The sequence below is a fragment of the Elephas maximus genome, chromosome 14 (assembly GCF_024166365.1).
Source record: "Elephas maximus indicus isolate mEleMax1 chromosome 14, mEleMax1 primary haplotype, whole genome shotgun sequence".
Lineage (NCBI taxonomy): Eukaryota > Metazoa > Chordata > Mammalia > Proboscidea > Elephantidae > Elephas > Elephas maximus.
Window position 1 is genome coordinate 90,206,581 of NC_064832.1, and position 15,018 is coordinate 90,221,598.

The following is a 15,018-nucleotide window of genomic DNA, read 5'->3' on the forward strand; positions in this document are numbered from 1 at the left end:
TAAAACCCTCTGATAGCTGGTCTAAACTTGTTTGGTGTAGTCCACACATACAATTCACTGGTAATTTTTATCTTTCTCAAATGGGCATGCACAGCAGAGAGCTGGCTATATGCACATGGAATTTAGGAGAAATGAATCATGGAATGAAGATGTGGAATTGAATTTCCATTGCCTGACATATAATAATACCCGAGAAGTATTGCCTGAATTAAAAACAAAGAAACAAAACTCGCTGGTGTCTTCCTGTTTTTAATAGATAAAGATTCAAACTCTCTTAAAAGTCTAAAAGGTACTATGTGAGCTGGTTCCTGCCTACCCCCTGACATCATGTCAACCACTGTCCCTCAAGCTTTTCACATTTTAATCACACTATTCCTAAAACCAAAACCAAGCCAAAACTGCTGCCATTGAGTAGATGCCACCTCACAGCGACCCTACAGGACAGAATAAAACTGCCCCACAGGGTTTCCAAGGCTATGATCTTTATGGAAGCAGACTGCCACATCTTTCTTTTATGGAGGGGCTGGTGGGTTTGAACTGCTGACTTTTGGATTAACAGCCGAGCACTCTAACCACTGTTCCACCAGGGCTCATTCCTAAAACACAGGATTATTTCCATTTCTTTTTCTTTAATTACTTTTTAAAAAATTATTCTTTAGGTGAAAGTTTACAGAGCCAGTGTTGATATGTCATGAGTTTGTTAACCAATGTCATAAAACAGTATTTGTGTTATTTAATGAGAAACGTGCTTGTTCTATAAAACTTCATCTAAAGTGCAATAAAAAAAAAGTTTACAGAGCAAATTAGGTTCTCATTAAATGATTAGTACAAAAATTATTTTGTGACATTGGTTGCCAAAGCCTGTGATGTGTCAACAACACTCTCCCTTTCTTGTCCTCAGGGTCCCTATTTCCATTTGCCCAGTTTTCCTGTCCTTTCCTGCCTTTTCATCTTTGCTTTTAGGCTGGTGTGCCTATTTAGTTTCGTACACATGGTTAAACTGTGGGTGTTATTGTTTGTTTTATGGGCCTGTCTAATCTTTGGCCGAAGGGTGAACTTCTGGAGTGACTTCAGTACTGAGTTAAAAGGGTGTCTCTGGGGGCCATCCCCTCAGGGTTTCCCCAGTCTCTGTTAGACCAGGAAGTCTGGTCTTCTTTTTCCGAGCTTGAATTTTGTTCTCCAGTTTTCTCCCGCTGTGTGGATTATTTCCATTTCAAAACCTTTGCTCCTAAAGTGACAGGCTCCTTTTCATAAATTAGGCCTCATTCATCCTCCACACTCCCACCCATATCTGTCAACAAGTCCTGTAGACTCTGCCTACAAAGAACATGTGGAATCTTACCACTTCTTTCCACCTTCACAACTATCACCTTGGTCCATAATAACCTTCTAATTGGTTGCTCTGTTACCACTCTTGCTCACTGTAGCAGATGTATTTAATGCTCACTGACTACCCATGTGTCCCAACAAACTTTCCAGTCACTGAATTTATGTAGAGCCGTGTGACTAGTTGGAGCCCTGGTGGTGCAGTGGTTAAGAGGTATGGCTGCTAACTAAAAGGTCAGCAGTTCGAATCTACCAGCCGCTCCCTGGAAATCCTATGGGGTAGTTCTACTCTGTCCTGTAGGGTCACTGTGAGTAGGAATTGACTCCATGGCAATGTTTTTTTTGTTTGTTTGTTTGTTCTATGTGACTAGTTACAGTCATGGAGGCATGACATGGATTATTTTAAAAGTAAACTTACATTTTTCTTTCCATGCTTGGGAAACCACAAGACCTCATGTGGAGAGGGCAGAACCACAACAGACTGAATACTACTTGTAGGGAGCTGTCCTGAAGTTGTGCAGGAGCTGCCCTGGGCTTTGTGTGCTTTACTGTATCCCAGAAAGTTTGATACGTTGCATTTTCATTTTCATTCAGTTCAAAATATTTTCTAATTTCTCTTGAAACTTCCTATCTCACCCATAGATTATTTAGAAGTGTTTGGAGTTTTCACTATTGCCTACTGGAGCCCTGGTGATGCAGTGGTTAAGAGCACGGCTGCTAACCAAAAGGTCAGCAGTTCAAATCCACCAGCTGCTCCTTGGAAATCCTATGGGGCAGTTCTCCTTTGTCCTATATGATCACTATGAATCGGAATCAGCTCCACGGCAACAGGTTTGCTTTTTTGTTTTTTCTGTTACTAATTGATTGATTAATTTAATTTTTTTTTAATTTAATTGATTGCTATGAGTTGGAATCGACTCGACGGCAATGGGTTTTGTTTTGTTTTTTTTAATTGCATCATGGTCAGAGAACATGCTTTGTGTGATTTCAATTCTTCTAAATTTGTTAAGGTTTGTTTTAGGATCCAGGATATGGTCTATTTTGTTGAATGTCCCATGTGCACTTTAAAAAAATGTGTATTCTGCTGTTGTTGGGTGGAGTGTTCTATAAATGTCAATTCGATGCCGTTGGTTGATGGTGTTCAGTTCTTCCATATCCTGGCTGATTTTTTGTCTACTTGTTCTATGTATTACTTAGAGACGAGTATTGAAGTCTCCAACTGTAACTGTGAATTTGTCTCTTTCTCTTCTCATTTCTGCCAGTCTTTGCTTCATCTATTTTGAAGCTCTAAGGCAAGGAGTCTATCACTTACGATTGTATTTCTTTTTTAGTGAATTGATCCTTTTATTGTTACATAATGTCCCTCTTTTATCCCTGGTAATTTTCTTACTCTGAATTCGACTTTGTCTGATATTGATATAGCCAGTCACCCCAACTTCCTTTTTTTTTTTTTTCCAACATTTTATTGTGATTTAGGTGAAAAGTTTACACGGCAAATTAGTTTCCCATTCGGTATTTCATACACAAATTGTGTCATGACAATGGTTTCTATCCCCACAATGTGTCAGCATTCTCCCCCTGGGTCCCCATTTTAACTCTTCAGGTTTTCCTACCACTTCCTGCCTTCTCATCTTTGCTTTTGGGCAAATGTTGTCTGTCATGGATTGAATTATGTCCCCCCCAAAATGTGTGTATCAACTTGGTTAGGCCACGTGCGGTTGTCCTTTATTTTGTGATTGTAATTTTATGTTGAGAGAGTTAGGGCAGGATTGTAACACCATCCTTGCTCAGGTCACCTCTCTGATCCAAGGTAAAGGGAGTTTCCCTGGGGTCGTTTTCTCTCTCAAGAGATAAAAGGAAAGTGAAGCAAGTAGAGAGTTGGGGACCTCATACAACCAAGAAAGCAGCACCAAGAGCACAGCACGTCGTTTGGGCCTGGGGTCCCTGTGCCTGAGAAGCTTCTCTACCATTGGAAGATTGAGGACAAGGACCTTCGTCCAGAGCCGACAGAGAGAGAAAGCCTTCCCCTGGAGCCGATGCCTTGAATTTGTACTTTTAGCCTACTTTACTGTGAGGAAATAAATTTCTCTCTGTTAAAGCCACCCGCTTGTGATATTTCTGTTACAGCAGCACTAGATGACTAAGACATTGGATTGTCCTTTTGGTCTGCTATTGTTGATTGTTCTAAGAAGGTCAGTGTATTATTTGGCTTAAAACCTAGAGTGGCTTCAGTTCCAAGTTAGATGGGTGTCTTAGGGCTATAGTCTCAAGGGCGCAACTTCTTTTTAATTAGTGTTTGCATGGTATTATCTTTTTCCATCGTTTTACTTTTTTTAAACAGATACATTAAGTTGTAATTCATATATGATACAATTCTCCCATTTAAAGTGTATAATTACCTGCCTGGAGGGGAGATGAGAGGGTGGAGGGGGTTAGAAGCTGGCGAAAAGGTCACGAAAAGAGAGAATGGAGGGAGAGAGCAGGCTGTCTCATTAGGGGGAGAGTAATTGGGAGTGTGTAGCAAGGCATATATGGGTTTTTGTGTGAGAGACTGACTTATTTGTAAACTTTCACTTAAAGCACAATAAAAATTATTAAAAAAAATAAAGTGTATAATTCAATGCATTTTAGTATATTCCCTGGTCTGTACTACCATCACCGCTACCTAATTTCAGAACATTTTCATCATCCCAAAAAGAAATCCTATACCCATCAACAGTTACTCCCTAGTCCTCCTATGCCCAGGCCTCTGGAAACTGCTCATTTACTTTCTGCCTGTATGGATTTGCTTATTCTGGCCATCTCTTATAAATGGAAGCATACCGCATATGGTCTTTTGTGTCTGGCGTTTTTCACTTAGCTTAATCTTTTTCAAGGTTTACCCATATTGCAGCATGTATAGCCAATACTATTACATTGTATAGATTTACCACAATTTGTTTATCCATTCTCTTGTAGATGGAAACTTGGGTTGTCTCCACCTTTTGGCTATTATGAATATATATATTCTAGTGGGTGTGAAGTGGTATCTCATTGTGGTTTTGGTCTGGATTTTCCTAATGAGTAATGATGGGGAGTATCTTTCCATATTCTTATTGGCCATTTGTATATCTTCTTTGGAGAAATATCTATTTAGATCCTTTGCTCATTTTTAAACTGGGTTGTCTTTTTAATGTTGAATTATAAGAGTTTTTTTAAAATATATTCTTTATACAAGTCCTTTATCATATATGTGATTTGCAAATATTTTCTCCCACTCTGTGGGTTATCTTTTCACTTTCTTGACACTGTCCTTTCTTGACACTGTATCTGCAATGACCCTATTTCCAAATAAGATCACAGGCACAGGTACCAGGTGTTAGCACTTGAACATATCTTTCTGGGGCACATAATTTAACTCATTGTTGTTAGGTGCCATCAAGTCAGTTCCAACTCATAGCGACCCTATGCACAACAGAACAAAACAGTGCCTGGCCCTGCATCATCCTCACCATCCTTGTTATGTTTGAGCCCATTGGTGCAGCCACTGAATCAATCCATCTTGTTGAAGGTCTTCCTCCTTTTCCCTGATCCTCTACCAAGCATGATGTCCTTCTCCAGGGACTGGTCTCTCCTGATAACATATCCAAAGTACTTATTCTGGTTGTACTTCTTCCAAGACAGATTTATTCGTTCTTCTGGCAGTCCGTATTCAATATTCATTGCCAACACCATAATTCAAAGGCATCAATTCTTCTTCAGTCTTCCTTATTCATTGTCCAGCTTTCGCATGCTTATGAAGTGACTGAAAATACCACAGTTTGGGTCAGGTACACATTAGTACTCATCTTTGCTTTTTAACACTTGAAAGAGGTCTTTTGTGGCAGATTTGCCCAGTGCAATCCATCATTGGATTTCTCCATTGCCACTTCCACCGGCATTGATTATAGATCCAAGTAAAACAAAAACCTTGTAAACTTCAGTATTTTCTCCATTTATCATGGTCTTGCTGACCTAAACTGCTGACCCAAAAAATCAGCAGCTTCCCTTCAAACAGAATATTTAGAGAGCTGGTCTCCCTCAAAGTCAGTTTCTCACACAGACAAAACTGAAGAAAGTTCTCATAAACAAACAACATAAAGAAAGTACACAGACAGACAAAATAGGACATGGTTTTAAAGGCAGATTTTACAAGAGGACACCAACATCTGATTAGAATCCCAAATCTTTGGAAACAAATAGTAAATTTGACATAGAGGGTCATTTTTTACTCATCAGATTGGCAACAACTAGGGAAATTCATTGTATCTACTGCTGGTGAGGATGCGGGGACAGAAATGGCTACTATGAATTTAAATTACTCAGTCTTTTTAGGAAAATAATAATTGTTTTAGTTTCTTAGCGTTGCTAAAACAGAAATATCACAAATGGGTGACTTTAACCAACAGAAATTTTTTTGTCTCACAGTTTAGGATGCTGTAAATCGGAATCCAGAGCACCGGCTCTAGGGGAATGATCTCTGCCAGCTCTGGGAGAAATTCTTGTCTCAGCTTCTCTAGCCAGCAATCCTTGAGTTTCTGGGTTTGTAGACTGATCTGCCTCTGTTGTCTTCAGACAGTGTTGGTCTTCTCCCTGTGTTTGCTTGCTTCTGTGCCTAATTTGGAGCCCTGATGGTGAAGTGGTTTAAGAGCTAGGCTGCTAGCCAAAAGGTTGGCAGTTCAAATCCACCAGCTGCTCCTTGGAAACCCTATGGGGCAATTCTACTCTGTCCTATAGGGTTTCTTTGAGTTGGAATCCACTCCATGGCAATGGGCTTTGGTGCCTAATCTACACTGATATATTTTACCCTACAGTGATATGACCTCATTAAAAAAGAAAACTCTATTCCCAAATGACATTACATCCACAGGTATAGGGGTTAGGATTCCAACACATATTTTTAGAGGACACAATTCAATCCATAACAATGTCTGAAAATTTTAAATGTGGGTATTTTTTCACTAGCAATCCCACTTTTAGAAATTCGTTTTATAGAAATAAAAACACAAATTTGTAAAGGTAAATATAAAATGATGCTTATTGCAGTGTTAATTATAATGTTGCCTATTTTGTTCTTGATTTGGTGCAAAAATGTTTCTAAGTATTATACTTACTTCTGAACAATACTTTCCTACCAGAGTTATCCGTCATCTTCTTTCAAAATTTGTTCTGTATCTGTCCACTCCTCTCTTAGGAACTTTTTCCTTGTAAATAAACATAGGTCAACCCATTAAAAATCACATATTATTGTTAATTTTGGAAGGTCCCCAGGTGATGCAAAAGATTTGTGCTCAAGGCCGGTGGTTCAAAGCCACCCAGTGGTGCCACAAAAAAAAGGTCTGGCAATCTGCTTCCATAAAGATTACAGCCAAGGAACCCCAGCAGTTCTGCTCTAACACATGGGGTCACCATAACAGAGAATCAACTCGATGGCAATAGGTTTGTTTGTTTTTTTTTTGGTTAATATTCGCGTGTATTATAATGCAAGGATGGCTTGACTTCATCTCACATACTTTGGACATGTTATCAGAAGGGATCAGTCCCTGGAGAAGAACATCATGTTTAGTAGAGGGTCAGTGAAAAAGAGGAAGACCTGCAATGAGATGGATTCACACAGTGGCTGCGACAGTGGCCTCAAGCATAACAACTATTGTGAGAATGGCCAGGGCCAGGCAGTGTTTCATTCTGTTGCACATGGGTTGCTATGAGTTGGAATCAACTTGATGGCACCTAACAACATTAATTTGTTCAAATATTCTATCACTATTTTAAGATTTTTGCTATTATAATCAAGAGGTACTATGAATTAAAGAATTTTCAAGTTTAATTTCAAAAAGAATCGAGTAAATAAATACCGAGAAATGGAAACAATATTCATAGTAACTTTTCCTACAATTACTGGATTATTTTGGTTTTATTGGCAAGAGTGATCAGGTGAAAACCATGCCCAGATAAACATTCAGGAAACATTCTCAAATATTTTAGTCACATAAAGACAATTTTAGCTTTGTACATTTATTTCCATTTCCTTCTTTGTTGTACATTTGTCTCTTTCAATAGTACTTTGTAAAGCTTAGTTCTGATACTACAGGATTCAGAGTTATGTAAGTGATCAGTAGATTTTTAAAAAATCACTCTACATTGAAGATTCTTGCTGTATTTTCTATCATACAGAAGTCTGTCATGTCCTTAATCACTCTTCATGTCCATCGTTAAAACTTCTTCAGTTCTGCTGCTTTTCCTTCAGACCAGAATCACAGGTAGCATTCTAGTGCTAATTCATAATCCAGGAGTACTGTATTTTGTTTTGAAAAGTCTTTGTTGACGATGTTCAGCATTTTGTCGACAGCCTCAGCCACAGTACCCCACTGGAATGATGTCTTTACTAACACAGTTGTGGCCTGAAATCATCTAACGTTTCTCTTCACTTACACTGCCTTGTGACACCTAATAAGGAAAAAGGCATCTCCTCTCCGCAAAAAATCCCAAGGAGTTTCCTGAGAGAAGTCTATTCATTATTTTGCTCTTGTTAGAACAGTGAGTAACATGTATATAACACTTTACAGGAGTTTTTAGCCACTTCGTGAAAACTTTGAGGCTATCAGGATCATAACCACTGTACAAAAAAAAACCACTGTACGGATGAAGATAATTCAGATAACAGTCACAGCATGGAGTTACACTCCCTGGATCTGAATCTTCTGCTTTTGTGTGTATATACATGTTTTCCTGCCTTCCTTTTTTAATTCCTTTAGTGTGGTAAAAGATATATATTAAAAAACAAAAAAAGGTTACCAATGAGTGTTTTGTGTTACAGAACAGAACTACTCCTTAGGGTGTTCTTGGCTGAAATCTTTATGGGAGCAGATTGCCAGGCCTTTCTTTCACAGTGCCCCTGGGGGGGTCTGAATCACCAACCTTTAGGTTAGTAGTCAAGGGCAAATGTACAACTCAGTGACTTTAGTTATTTTCATCGTGTTTCCCAACCACCACCACTACCCGTTTCCTAATTATTCTCCCATTATTAACAGGAACTCTGTCCCCCTAAGCTAAGACTCCCCTTTCTCCTGCCCTCTTACCCTGGTAACCACTAGTAAACTTTGGTCTCTATACGTTTGCCTACTTCATATATATGGAACCATACTAGTATTTGTCCTTTTGTGACTGACTGACTTCATTTAACATAATGGATTCAAGTGAAACTTCTGCTCTTTCCATTATATTATTTTGCCTTCCACCACAACTAATCAGGCTTCCCCCCTCTCCTCCTCCCTTTACCTTAGTCTCCTTTGAAATAGAAGTCTTTCTCCTTTTATACTCCTTGCTTCTTCAGGAAATCACTTATTTACTATACTACCTGGAACTCAAGAGTTTTTCTACAGAGTGAAGTAGGACCAAGGTGGCAAGGAATGCAGTCCTTGGTAAAATAATAAATATGCACTTGACAGTGCTTAACACACATACACAAAAGCATTATTCTTTTATCCCATGTGTGGCTGGTGTAGAATGTGCATGTTGGGTTGTGTTGGGGATGCCAGGAGGGAAGTGGTCACAAACAACCTCATAATGCCGAATTGAGGAACTTGAACTTGCTCAAGCTCTTGTGGATTTTCTCTGGTCTGCAGAAGTTGCAAGACCTTTCTAATAGTTGACGTTGGCTGCACTCTCGAGACCCCGGCCCCCTTGATCCGCAGTGTCTCCCTGCTTTCTTGGCGGAATCTTTCAGAATTGCTCTTTCCTGGACATGCTGGTCAACAAGGACAGTAGGGCGGGGACTGAGCTGTGCCCAGGCTCCCAAGCCCTGCTAACTTACCTGCCTGAGGTCAATAATGTGCTTCCCTTTTTTTTTCTAGCTCTGCCTGCAATGCTCCCGCCTCCATCAGATCACCTACTGTCCTGAGCCGCAGCCCCTCCTGACCGCTTTTTGCTGTCTCTTCAGTCTGTGCCTGTTCCAAAACGCTCAGCAAGGCGTGACAAGGCACTGAGATGCGTGGAGTTCACTGGCCCACTCCGAGACCTCAATTCTAGGCGCTTTAAAAGTCGCCTCAGAGTTCCTGGGGCCCGGCTTGGTCCCTGGGACGATTACCCAAAAAGCAAGGTACTCACGGGCTTAATTGTGTTTACTTACTAACCTGCAGTGCACAATTTCACCTGTTTTTCACCACGTCAAATCTCACCCACGTGCAATGGTGCACTACAGACTAGTAAGCACGGTTAAGCCCGTGCGTACCTCGCTTACTGTAAGCCTGTGCATACTGAGCTAACTGGTTAACGCGCCGCGGCTTGGCCTCCTTCCGGTCGCGCTGGCTTTAATTTTCTCTCCAAACGCCACGTCCGAAAACCTCGATTGCTGAACTCATCCCCCCTCGCCAACCGAGCGCTCCGGGACCGGCCCGACAGGGCTTCCGCGGCCTGCGCATGCGGACTCCGCCGCCGCCCCGACTCCCTCCCGCCTCCCTCCCGGCAGCCGCGGCGGTTTCGGGCTCTCTGACAGCTCCACGACTGCCGGACGCAGCCTCGTCTCGTGCTTCCACGTTACCCTATCAGGGACGGGGCGGGGCGGCGGCCGCCGCAGCCTATCAGCGCGAACCACGACCCAGGCGCACCCAGTAGGAGAGCGCCCAGGGAGAAGGCGATTGGACGGCGGCGCTCCGGGGCGTGGCCTCGCCCGGGCCCAGCCCCCCGCCGCCTTCCTCGGATCCGCGCCAGCGGCCGCTGAGGCCCGAGAGCGAGAGCCGAGCGCGGCGGGCGCAGCTGCGGCTTTAGCGCCGGCGGGAGCGAGTCGGCCCCGCGCGTTCCTCCTCCTCACCTCCCGCGTCCTCGGACATGGTGGCCCCCGGCTCTGTGACCAGCCGGCTGGGCTCGGTGTTCCCCTTCCTGCTCGTCCTGGTGGACTTGCAATACGAAGGTGAGTCCTCCCTGCCCTGACGGAGGAGCGGGCTCCCGGGCCAGGCCCTCCGGCGCCTCCCCGCCGGCGCCTCCCCTCCAGCACCCGGGCGCGAGTCTCGGGGCGGCTCGGGCGGCGGGCGGGAGCCGGGGAGCCTGCGGCCCGGTCTGGGCCTGAGCCTGAGCCCGCCCCGGGGCGGGGGCCGGCGCCTGGTTCCGGGTTTGTTCGCGAAAGGGGAGCTGCGGCCGCGGGGCCCGGCCGGCGTGCTCGGAGTGCGGAGCGGGGCTGGGGCCCGGGGGGCGCGGCGGGGAGCGGGGAGCGGGGAGCGGGTCACCGGGCGGCTGCTGCCGGGGCGTCCTGGGACGCGGAGGCTCGGTCGGCGCCTGCGAACGCTGCTGGCCGGCGGTGCCGGGGGTCGGCTGTAAAGGTGGCCGGGGGTGCCGGGGAGGCGGCTGTACAGGTGGCCGGGGGTGCCGGGGGTCGGCTGTAAAGGTGGCCGGGGGTGCCGGGGGTCGGCTGTAAAGGTGGCCGGGGGTGCCGGGGGTCGGCTGTACAGGTGGCCGGGGGTGCCGGGGGTCGGCTGTACAGGTGGCCGGGGGTGCCGGGGAGGCGGCTGTACAGGTGGCCGGGGTGCCGGGGGGCGGCTGTACAGGTGGCCGGCGGTGCCGGGGGTCGGCTGTACAGGTGGCCGGGGGTGCCGGGGAGGCGGCTGTACAGGTGGCCGGGGGTGCCGGGGAGGCGGCTGTACAGGTGGCCGGGGGTGCCGGGGGGGCGGCTGTACAGGTGGCCGGGGGTGCCGGGGGGGCGGCTGTACAGGTGGCCGGGGGTGCCGGGGGGGCGGCTGTACAGGTGGCCGGGGGTGCCGGGGGGGCGGCTGTACAGGTGGCCGGGGGTGCCGGGGGGGGGCGGCTGTAAAGGTGGCCGGGGGTGCCGGGGGGGGCGGCTGTAAAGGTGGCCGGGGATGCCGGGGGTGGGGTGGCTGTAAAGGTGGCCGGGGGTGCCGGGGGGGCGGCTGTACAGGTGGCCGGGGGTGCCGGGGGGGGGGGCGTCTGTACAGGTGGCCGGGGGTGCCGGGGGGGGCGGCTGTAAAGGTGGCCGGCGGTGCCGGGGGGCGGCTTTCGACCTGCAGCCGTGGGGGTGTAGACCCGGGGACAGGGTCGACAGGTAAAAAAGCCGATGGCCGCCACACCAGTGCCCGCTCTGTTCGGTGAAGAACTTGTTAGAGGAGCTGGCGTTGGAATGCAGGCTCCCGGAGGGCAGGACCCTGAAGTGTGTGAGTCTACAACTCCCAGCGCTATGATGTCGTTCGGCTTCTGCTGGCTTTACTTTTATGAGTCCTGTGAAATAAAACCAAACCAAACCCACTGCCATCAAGTCGCTTCCCTATAGGACAGAGCAGAGCTGCCCGGTAGGGTTTCCAGGGCTGTAAATCGTCCGGGAAGCAGACTGCCACACCTTTCTCCCACCTCTGAAATAAGGTATGAACAGGTTCATCTCACTGGAGTTCTACAGGTTGGAACAGGGGCTGCTCTTAACAGAATAGCCAGAACAGAGGGCTGTTCAGTCTTCGTTGTGAGCAGGAAGAGTGGGAATTAAAGCTGCAAGTGCCCTTTAGTGCTTCTAGCTTGGTTACTGTGTGAAATATTAGAACATAATGACATATCACGTACTGGTCCATTTTCACCCTCTGCCTCATAAAAAAGGGCTGATAGTAAGGAGGTCACATTACACATGTTAGTGTTAGACTCTCTGACAGAGTGAGGAACTGAAGTTGGGAAATGTTGAAAGTAAAATTTCCTCAGAATTCTCAACTTGTTTTCAACACTTCACAATTGTTAGGTCTCGTTCATGGCAGTGGCTTGTTTGTTTCCCTGGTGACTTTTTTTTTTTTAATAAATAAAAGCAGAACCAGTGGTTTGACAGCAGTGAGACACAGAATTTGACAGAGAGGCTGCCCCAGAAAACCTAGGGAATTGGACTTGGAATACATGGACCACTTTAATATGGGTCATAGATTCTTGTTCTCTTGCACTTTGAATTGCTCCCACACCTCTTCCCGAGCCCCTAGCCTGGAGTTTGTGTACAGTTACTGTTGCTGAGGAGCCCTGGTGGCGCATTGGTTAAGAGCTCTGCTGCTAACTGAAAGACTTCCCAGCCACTCCTTGGAAACCCTATGGGGCAGTTCTACTCTGTCCTGTAGGGTTGCTGTTTGAGTCAGAATCAACTTGACGGCAACAGGTTTGTTTTTGATACCATTAATGATTTTTATTTTGTCCACGCAGGAGAAAGTTGGCTGTTCTATTTAATGTCATATTTTTTTAAGTCGTAAAGATTCACACATTTGTATGATTGCATTTTCCACTAACTTATGGACCACCTTTTTAGAATGCTGATCTGTATAGAATTCTGTAGGACTCTTAACTTTTCATTTCCCTCCTGTGGTATTTTGCATACGACTGAAAACTTCATTAGAGAGCTTTTCTGTATAGGAGGCCTTGGTGACATTTCTCAGGAATGCCAGAGTGCCATCTCCTTTAGAGCTTTCAAGACCCACTTATTTTCTCCTTTGAATTTTCTTTCTTGAAAATTTGTAAAATATGAAGACACCTGGCAATGACCGCATGTACATTTTATTCTGTTCTCCTTCTTAGCCTTTTTATTATTTTTCATGAAACTTTTCAAAACATGGTATGGTACGTTCTTCCCTACTGCAGAAGCAATATTCACAGCCCAAATAAATAAAGCCAAGGGATGTTTTTTTTTTAATCTCAGGAAAAAGACCACTACAATGCTTTCTTCATTAATGCAAAAGCAGTACTTAGAGGCAAAATAAATAAAGCTAAAGGAATTTGAATCTCAGGAAAATCACTACTGTGTATTCTTCATTCTGACAAAAACTACTAACAGCTAAGAAGCAGGAACGGCTGCCTTGGTATACTGCAGACCTGCTCATAGTGGTGCGGCCCACCTGCTACATGTGGAAGGAATGATGGGGCCCTAAGATTGAATGCAGGGTAAGAATAACTTATAGGAGTTCCAGTCTCTTGAAATGTACCACTGTAATGCACTATACCTTATTAGAAAGGCCTTATTTACTGTTCAGAAGCTAGAAAAGAAGGGAGCCAGTAACACGTGGAAATGATGAATGGCATAAAAGAGAAACTGGCCACTATAACTGAATGAAAGAGCTCTTGGTGGCTCAGTCGTTAAGAAATGGGCTGCTAACCAAAAGGTCAGCACTTCAAATCCACCAGCCACTCCTTGGAAACCCTATGGGGCAGTTCTACTCTGTCCTGTAGGGTTGCCATGAGTTAGAATCGACTCAACGGTAATGGGCTATGACTGAATGAAGACTGGTAATACCTTATTTTCTAGATAAGTACATTCTTATGAGAACATAGTAACTGGGAAACATGGTGAGCAGGCTTATCTCACAGAACTAAGGACAAACCTGTCAAAAGTTGAGGATCACAGATCTGAGAGGCATCATCTAAGACAATAATCAGTCTACACAAAAATGAGGCCCCCACTCAGGATTTTTGAGTTTCACACATTTCAAAGGCTCCCACCTTGAAGCTAAACACCAACATTTTAAAATCGGGCTACCACCTTTCCAGAGAACTCCAGAGGCATAAAAAGTGGGTGGGATATGGAATGTCCCATGGGTCTTGAAAGGGTTAGGAACATAGCCTTTGTGCAGCTGCAGGAACTTGGTATAGGTGACAGGGAAGAAGGGAAAGAGATGTTAAATTTATTGAAGGTCTGCAGTGTTGTGGGCACTCTGCTGGGCCCCTTTCTGTAAGCTGTCTTGTTTATGGAGGTAACCCAGTGCCGTTGAGTCTGTTCTGACTCATAGTGACCCTATAGGACAGAGTAGAACTGCCCCATAGAGTTTCCAAGGAGCGCCTGGCAGATTCAAGCTGCCAGCTCTTTGGTTAGCAGCCGTAGCTCTTAACCACTACGCCACCAGGGTTTCCTTCATGGAGGTATGTGCTATTATTACTGCTTTACAGATGAGGGCGCTAAGGTGCCAAGAGTTTAATTCACTTGGTCAAGGTGACATAGCTGTTGACTCTGAGAGCCAGTGTTTGCACTCAAGTTATTTGACTATAAAGTTCATCTTGTATTTAGGCTGAATACAGGAGAAGTAGGCTAAGTGGCTGGCAGCAACATGTTGGCCCAAGGATTTGTAAGTGGTGGGGGCTGAGAAAAATCAGCAATTTTTGTTAGCTCCCAGCAGTGATGAGTAGGAAGGTTATCTCCTGGCATATTTAGTCCAGTGGTTCTCAAGCTTGAGTGTGCATCAGAATCTCACGTGGAAGAGTGCTTTTTAAAACACAGAGTACTGGCCGTCCTCCAGATTATTTCCGATTCAGTGTGTCTGGGGTGGAACCTAAATTTTGCATTTCTGTAAAGTTCCCAGGTGACCACATTTTGAGAGCCACTGGTGTAATGAATAATCTGTTGTCATTAGCTGGTATGGCGTTGACTCCACTCATGGCGACCTTATGTACAACAGAATGAAATGTTACCTGGTCATGCTGCATCATCTTTACAGTCACCGTCATGTTCAAGTTCATGCTTGCAACTGTTGTGCCAGTCCATCTCCCTTGCGCTCATTGGCCCTCTACTCACCAGACATACCCAGCTCTAGTGATTTATCCCTTCTGATGACACACACAAAACAAGAGAATCAGTGTTCTGTGGTGATCCATAGGTTTTCATTAGATAATTTGCAGAAGCAAATCACCAGGCCTTCCCTCCCAGTCTCTGTCTTAGTCTGAAAC

General features: G+C 45.2%; 1 protein-coding gene across 1 annotated transcript in view; it reads left to right on the forward strand.

Moving 5' to 3' along the window:
* Positions 1-10,036: 10,036 nt before the first annotated feature.
* DNAJC3 (DnaJ heat shock protein family (Hsp40) member C3) overlaps positions 10,037-15,018 on the forward strand; it is an 86,651-nt gene continuing 81,669 nt past the window's right edge. The window contains exon 1 of the mRNA XM_049853440.1: positions 10,037-10,252. Coding sequence (XP_049709397.1) covers positions 10,171-10,252 — 82 coding nt within the window. The 5' untranslated portion in view covers positions 10,037-10,170. The remainder of the gene's footprint in view (positions 10,253-15,018) is intronic.